General features: G+C 33.6%; 1 protein-coding gene across 1 annotated transcript; it reads left to right on the forward strand.

Annotated features, from left to right (window-relative positions):
• The first annotated feature begins 2,997 nt into the window (after window positions 1-2,997).
• Window positions 2,998-5,251, forward strand: LOC127092018 (uncharacterized). The gene has a single exon (XM_051030793.1). The coding sequence runs from the start codon at window positions 3,226-3,228 to the stop codon at window positions 4,639-4,641; it is 1,416 nt and encodes a 471-aa protein (XP_050886750.1). The 5' UTR covers window positions 2,998-3,225; the 3' UTR covers window positions 4,642-5,251.
• Window positions 5,252-8,257: the final 3,006 nt, after the last annotated feature.

Below are 8,257 nucleotides of genomic sequence, written 5' to 3' on the forward strand. Positions count from 1 at the left end.
TTGACCAATATACTCTTCCATTTAAATTCATTGGGATTACATGCTTATGTTTTTCAATTCCGTTGTACTATATAATTTATGCTTGATAGCGATTTATTACCAATCATTAGGTTTTGTTAGAATTGAATTGCTGATTAAGCTAGTCTTGTGATTAATAATCTGAAGCAAATTGAATTTAGAACTCCACAAATTGAATTGTTGTGTAAACACTTCTCAAACATTACACAATTGAATCAGTTCATACCAAATATTTCATCATTATAATCTTTGATATTTGCGAAATGATTCGTGTTAACTTGATCAATATTTAAACTGTAAAATTTTCATTTTCGAATCAAACCTTCCGCTCGCAACTTATTTTTGAAAACACCATGATTTTGGAAAACAATGGTTTTATTTAATTTGGGTCTATTCACCCCATATGGACCATTTTCTACTTCCATATTCATACCCACAAGACCTTTAATACATCACATAAATCCAACGATCGTCAGATATCACTGATTGACGAATTTCGTGATATTGGTCATCTAACACATGTCCTTCACAAATTGATTTATACTTATAGCTCACACTAGAATTTGGAGATAAAATAGTAAATTAGAATTAGGGTTTCTTGATTGTGTAAAGATCAATAGAGTTAAAAACTCTGACCTCGTGGTTTCCATTGTCGGTCGCAACTTAAATAGATTCCTTATAGATGGAGGAAGCTCTTGTAATGTCCTCTACATCGAGACAATAAATCAATTAAGTATCTAGCAAATGGATCTTAGTTTGTATAGTGGAGGAGATATGTTAGCGTTCAACGATTCGATAACTCCTCCTCAAGTAAATACAAATCTAAAAATGATTATCGGAGAAGGAGCATGCGAAAGAAAGGTAATCCTTAACTTTCTGGTAATACCGTGCCAAAGTATCTTCAAAGGTATCCTAGGAAGATCCTTCTTAGAGAGGATAGATGCAGTCACATCCCTGATCCACCTGAAGGAAACTTATCACAATGTAGAAGAAAGCTCAGTCATAGTGAGGGTTGATGTGGATGAGGAAAAACGGATCAAGAAAATCAGCTAGATGAACCTTTTGGCATCGCTTGAGGCCTTAGAAGCAGAAATAGAAGGAAAACCGGGGATTCTATATGCATTAGACCTAGAAGCATGTGAATATGAGGTTTAGGCAATGCCAGATGGTGATTTTGAGTTTGTTCAGCTTAGGGATTTTCCTACCAGGTCAATAAAAATAGGTGTTAGACTTTCTTTGCAATTTAGAACCGTCATGATTGAATTCCTTCAGAATAACACTGATTTTTTTCCTATAACCCCACATGAGATACTCTACATTGATCCTAGCGTAGCGTTCCATAAGTTAAACATGGATGTCGACACTCGTTACGTCTCTCAGTGTTGGAAGAGGAATACCCAAAAAAAGCTGAAGCCATTTGCTAGCACATTTAAGGGCTTATTAGATGCCAATTTATTTCCAAAGCCATATATACTGAGTGGTTATCCAACATTGTTTTAGTAAATAAGGCCTCAGGAAAGTGGAGAGTGCATGTTGACTACACCGAACTTAAAAGAGCATGTCAGAAGGATTATTATATGCTCCCAACCATTGACAAGCTCGTAGATAACTCAATAAAATACAATTGCTTTCGTTAATGTGGGCATAATTGGAACATAAACATACATGATAATATAACATAATTAATCAAGTAAATAATTGGCATTCATGTATGGTTTCCTCAAAAGTTCTTAAATTAACTTTCTAATTAAGCATTAGGCGAAACTTTCACGCAATCTACTTCAGTCTAAGCTAATCCACTTACACGCCACATAGTAAGTGCACGTCCGATCATCCTATGGTAGGATTAACCAGACTCAACGGGAAATTATATGGATTTAAGAACATATAAACTCCATTATGTTATAGCTATTTGCATTATCTTTCTAACACTTTTGACTACATCTCATTCCGAGTTACGAAACTCAAGTTATGACGAAAACAATATTTTGAACAAAATTTGCCTTCATGATTCGAATTAAGTGTAAATTGTGATTCGAATCTAATCATCCAGAGGCTATCCAGAAGGCTCTTATTCGAATCAGAACTTCCAGTGCAAATTTCTAATTCGAATCAAATCAATTTGAATTGCATTTTTGTTGAATTTATGCTTCCTGATTCGAATCAAACCCTGGAAATTCAACATTTCACATATTCTTCATGCTTTTCTCAATCCAAAGACACAATAACTCATACTATCATACCCTAACATCGATTAATCATATTATAAGGATCAAAACACAACAAGATCAAACATGTAAGACAACAATACATGAACCCAAAAACTTTCATCATGTTTCTTCATTTCTTAACATCTTTAACAATCCAACACAACTTCTAACACAAGAACACAACGTCAAATTACACAAATCCATACCAAACTTCATGAGTTTTCACAAGCAAGCATGCAAAACACAAGACCTTCATGCATCAACATTGATTTCATGTTCATAACAAAACACAAAAATATTTATAGTATTATGAGAAAATAAGAGGTTCAGATTTATTTGAAACCCAATCAATTATCTAATATTTCATCATTTCATAAAAAAAAGTCTCATTTTTATTTTTTTATATCTCAAAATAAATGTTTTTTTATAAAATCGATATAATATTTATTATTTTTTTCACTATTATATGCTATATATTATTTTTCACTCTTTTCAACAACTCTATTAATTATAATAAATAAGATCATTTTAATAAATGATATAAATTTTTATTAAAATTAATATATATATATTTTTTTAAGAACCAAGCAGAATTCGTATGAAACACTTGTTATAAGACGGAGAACAATTGATACTTGTGATTCAAACAAACTTGAGACATAAAAATTTAGAAAGTTAAAAAAAATTAAAATTGAAAGTTAATTAAAATACTTAGAACAAAAAAAAATCATATCATGTTTATATCAAAACATGCATCTTAAAAAAAATTAATTGTTAATGGATTCAGAATTGACGCTTGAGATAGTAATATACTACAACTGGATTCTCTGCAACCGTAATTAAAAAAGAACCGGAAATGAAAGATAACCCATCTCCTGCAACAAAATACCCCTACTCCATAAGTGCGCTTGCCTACCGGAAACACCCCCACGCGTTGGCTGCCGACCTCTCGAGGAGCCGAATTTGATCGTCTCATGCTTTTTCTTTTCTGTTTGCGATGGCCTTCGACGTATCAACCTTTGAAACCCTAACCCCTTCTCGCTTTATCTCCTTCACCATACCCAACCCATCCTCCTCTTCCCATTCTCTCCTCCGAGTTGCTGTTCTTGACTCGCCACTCCAACCCACTCACCAACCCCGCATTGCTGCTATGTTAGTCCCACAAGACCGTGAAACTGATTGGATCTTCTCTACTAAATCAGGTCATCTCCAACTTCTCTTCACTTCTCCTCTAATATCCCGTTTCATTTTGATCGGTAACCAGCCTCATTCTGATTCCGATTCTTTAAATCATATTTACCACCGTCCGTTGAATTGTTCATTGAATCATCCAGGGTTTGATTTTGAGGTCTGGTCAAAACCTCTTCTCCTTGCTTTGTCTCCTAAATCTTTGTTTAAAAACGGTATCCCTGAGATACCGATTTTGAGTTACGAAGATAGCTTGCTTTCTAGTGTAGTAATACATCAATGTATTAGCTCTCATGTTGGGGAAATGTTGATTGAAGATGTCGAAATTGAAACTCAGAGTGAAACTCAAAATCATGGTGGTTTTCAAAGAGAGTTTCGAAGGCGGTTGAGGTTCAAGAGGATGCCTAATCTGATTCAAACAGAAGTGCTTATTGTTCCAGAGCTGGGTTCTAGTTCGAAAAGTTTATGCATTGAAGATGCAAAGTTTATGCTTGATCTTCGAATTTTGGTTCACCCTTACTTGGCACCTATGGTGGCTAGTCTTTCAATAATAAGTGAATCTATAGATGGGCGAATTCGAAATGGGTTAAGACCAAAAGCTTTATGCCTTGGGGTTGGAGGTGGGGCTTTGCTAACTTTTCTGGCAATTCAATTGGGTTTTGAGGTCATCGGTGTTGATAGTGATAAGGAGGTTTTGAAGGTGGCAAAGAACTACTTTGGATTGGAAGAATCTGAATTTGTCCATGTTATCCTTGGGGACGCGGTTAAATATATGAAGAAACTTGCTTACCATGGAAAACAACAAAGTAAGAGTTCTTTTGCTGATGGTTTTGGTCACTTGGCGAATGGTGAGGTAGCTCATAAGTTTGATGTTATTATGGTTGATTTGGATTCAAGCGATATAAGAGATGGTATAAGTTCTCCACCCCTGGAATTTGTTAGAAAGAATGTTCTACTTGCTGCAAAATTAGTTCTTTCTGAACTTGGAATTCTTGCAGTTAATGTTATTTCTCCAAGTCAGACATTCTATGACAATTTGGTCAATCATTTTCAGAAAATTTTCCATGATCTGTACAAGATAGATGTGGGGAATGGTGAAAATTTCATTCTTATTGCCACAGTAACACCTCAGGTGTTTTCTGTTGGGGATTGTAGTAGCCCTTTTCTGTTGCAATTGAAATCAGTTATTCCAATAACATACATAAATTCCATAAGGAAGATATAATGTCTCACTTGTTGAAGCAAAAGTGCTTTTAAAAATCATTCATATTTACTTTTTGCACAGCAAAACTAATTGAAGATGTATTAGGAGTTTTGGTACAATGATGCAAGATGAAGAATGTTTTTATCTGTATCATTGCTCTTATGTAGAAAAGTTGCTTTAAGGCAATTGACCATACACTGTAGAAAAGCAGTAGTTTTTCTTGGATAGAGAACATTACAGTGAAATTCGATCTATGCAGTCGACTCCACTTCACTAAAATTTGATTGATTGATGTTGTTAATTTGCTGTATTACGGTAAATTTACTGTTTATTAAGTGTTGCTCTCAACATTGGTTGATTTGAAAGTTGTACTAATAGGGCCTTATCAGATGACATGGGCTTGAGCAACAAAGGATGAGCCTAGAGTATGGAGAGTTTATATGAGGAGAAATAAGAAAAGAGAGAAGGATGAGATAGCAGGGAGAGAAAGTGAGAATTAGTGGGCGAGTGTGGTTCAGTTATATCTCTTATGTATTTCTGTGTTTCTGTGTAGAGCATTACTCTTGTAGGTAGTAAACATTTATCTCTTATGTATTTCCCTTTTACCATCAATAAAGACATACATTCCATATGCATTTCTCTATTTCTGTTTAATTTCTTGCCATAGTCTCATACTTTATCAATAAGGAAGCTTAATGGAAGATTGTATTCATATCTATCAACTCAACCCTATACTAAAATACAAATATGCGGAACCTCTTCCTTCCTTACATTGCAAGACCCAGCTTTTCAAAGTTCTGGATTTCAATTTCAATTATATATGAATATAAATTAAATATTATATTTCATTATTTTGTAAGTGATAGGATCAATTTATAAGCAATTGAGTTAAAAGGTTAAACGAAGTAGAGGTCAAAAAGTTGAAGACTAGGGAAGAGTATATATATAATGCTAACAGCTAATCATTTGTCATTTGAAAAAAAAAACAATAGAGAAAAGGAGGAGAAGAGAGAGAACTTTTGTAAAATATGAAGAAAGTGAGAGTGTTTTGGTATATACTCCAATTACGTGTCATTATTTGTGCTCTAATTCAATTTTTGCTTAAATCGAGGAAATTGTTTTTTTAGGAAAAATATGAATTTTTTTGTTGGACATAATTCGGTCATCATTTTGCATGAAGTACCAACCTGACCATCTACTCCATAAATTTTACAATTTGGAGTGACAAGAGAGGCATGGGTGATACTTAGATTATCGATGTTTTTGGTATAGGGCATCTACCTTAGTATTTATGTAGTCAAAGACACTAATTTCGTATAATTCACCTTTTTGGGGGCCTTTTCCAATAGGAGTATGCTCACTTCCCCTCTGGTAGTGATTCTATGCCATGGCCTTGATAAGGGCATGCATATTATTATATGGTTTATCCATAAGGACTCATTCCGTAGCAACGTCAAGGGTCATTCTCGTAGAGTAGAGAAGACCACTATAAAATGTATGGATTATAATCCATTTTTCTAATACATGGAGGGGCATGACCTTAAAAACTCCTTATATTGTTCTCGCGCTTTAAGGAGTGATCCTGGTAACTCATAATTTCGACGCCCATAAAGAATTATCAAAAAAGGAAATCCTATTGTCGCGACGCGAAAAATATCCGAGCGTAAGGAACGCTCGAAATATAAACAAAACAGAGTCGCCACCGAACTTTATTTATTTCCAAAAAAGAAAAGGGGAAATATCAATAAAACCCACAAAAAGCAAAAAGAAATGGTCATCGCAACCAAATCGGGTTCGGGAGTCGGTTATACAAGGAGAATGTATTAACACCCCTCACATTCATCGTACTCGATGGGACCCATTTAGTTAGTTTTGTATTAGAGTGTTAGCGTGATATCGTTTGCGATCTTCTACTTATCGGGCGAGGAAAAAAGAAAGAAAGAAAGGAAAGATTTAGGGTTTTTATATTAATGTGTCTGACAAGATTTCGCAATCCCGCTCCTACGTATCTTCAGGTGTTATGAAGAACTCAAGGCATACATAGTTATGTCCAAAGAGAACTACTAGATGGATTGTTTTTAAAGAGAGTGATGCTTGGATCACATTTGAGCGATTAAACCTTTACTTGCTGCTCACTCTTGGAGGCTGAAGTCTTTGTTTGTTTCGCATCAAAGTAGATGTTGCATACTCTTTTCTGAAAATGTTTTCGGAGTCGCATAAGAGCGTAAAACAAGTTTGATGAGTTTGAGTTGATTTTAAGCGGAGACAAGTATCCAAGCAGAGAGCTCTAGTGCAGTACTCAGATGCTCGAAAAGAAAGAGGCCTAAGCCTAATCAATCTCTTTTCATCCAAAAGTTTGTTATGAAAATGTGTGGCAAATTAGGTCAAAGTTCATTAACGGAAGACAATTATTCAGACAGGGAGCTCTACAGCAATGTCCAAACAATCAGAAAGAGAAGGTTGATACCCAATCAATCTTTTTCTTTTATAAGAGAAGTGACTTAATTCTGGTAATTATTGTATGTTAATATGGAAGACGAATGTTCGAACATTGAGCTCTACAACAGTATCCTAACATTCGAAATAAAGAAAGTCTAAACTTAATCAATTCCTTCCATTTTTATTGTGAAAAGCTTTTAAAAACAGGGGGACAACTTGACGTTGGATCAAGTGTCTGATTCGATTGTGACTTGAAATTGATTTTTGAAAAGTTGATGTTTTATTAGGAAGCCAAATACTCAAATAGTGAGCTCTACAGCAGTATTCGAGTATTTAGGAAGGGAAGGGGTCTAAACCCAATCACCTTCTCTTTTATTCTAGTTTATTATGAAAATGATTTAAACTTTATAAATGCTCATGAGATAATATGTAATAAGAAAGTATGCTTATAAATTTGGTTCAACATTCTTGCCATTTTTAACATAAATGATTAGTTTTAGAAAAGAAATGTTTAAAACTAAACTTAAATAAATAAATAAAAAACAATACCAATTGTCTTAAAAGAATTGCCAGCTTTATTTCTAAACACTCTTGTTAGTAAACCAAACCATATAAACACTTTATTAGCTTTAGCATTCATCTATTCCGCCTGATATGCATTTATCTTCATATAGAAAACTCATGCCAAATTTTGTAATAAGATCTTATGTTAATTTATTAAAACAAATATTAACTTATTAAATGATTAGTTTAAAAAAAGACATGTTTAAAACAAAACTTAAATAAATAAAACAAAAACATTACCAATTGCCTTAAAAAATGTCAGCTTTATTTCTAAACACTCATGTTACCAAACCAAACCATACGAACACTTTATTAGCTTTAGCACTCAATTATTCCACCTGATATGCATTTTTGATATGCATTTCTGTTCATATAGAAAAATCATGCCAAATTTTGTAATAAGATCTCATGTTAATTTCTTAAAACAAACATTAACTTATCTATAAAAAAAAGCTACGTTACTGATTTATTTTAACCATTTCTAAAGGTTTTCCACATAAAACAATCAATAAAATATGAAAATCTAAATGTTCGTGACATTTTAAGCATCCAAGAAGATGCCTTAATATAGATAAAAACTGAATTACCTAAATGCTTTAGTGAGTCTTATTTCACACAATTCACATGGAATGCT

The sequence above is a fragment of the Lathyrus oleraceus genome, chromosome 6 (assembly GCF_024323335.1).
Source record: "Lathyrus oleraceus cultivar Zhongwan6 chromosome 6, CAAS_Psat_ZW6_1.0, whole genome shotgun sequence".
Lineage (NCBI taxonomy): Eukaryota > Viridiplantae > Streptophyta > Magnoliopsida > Fabales > Fabaceae > Lathyrus > Lathyrus oleraceus.

Excerpts from the sequence above, each read along its gene's own strand:
- LOC127092018 (XM_051030793.1), top strand. The coding sequence starts at position 3,226 with ATGGCCTTCGACGTATCAACCTTTGAAACCCTAACCCCTTCTCGCTTT.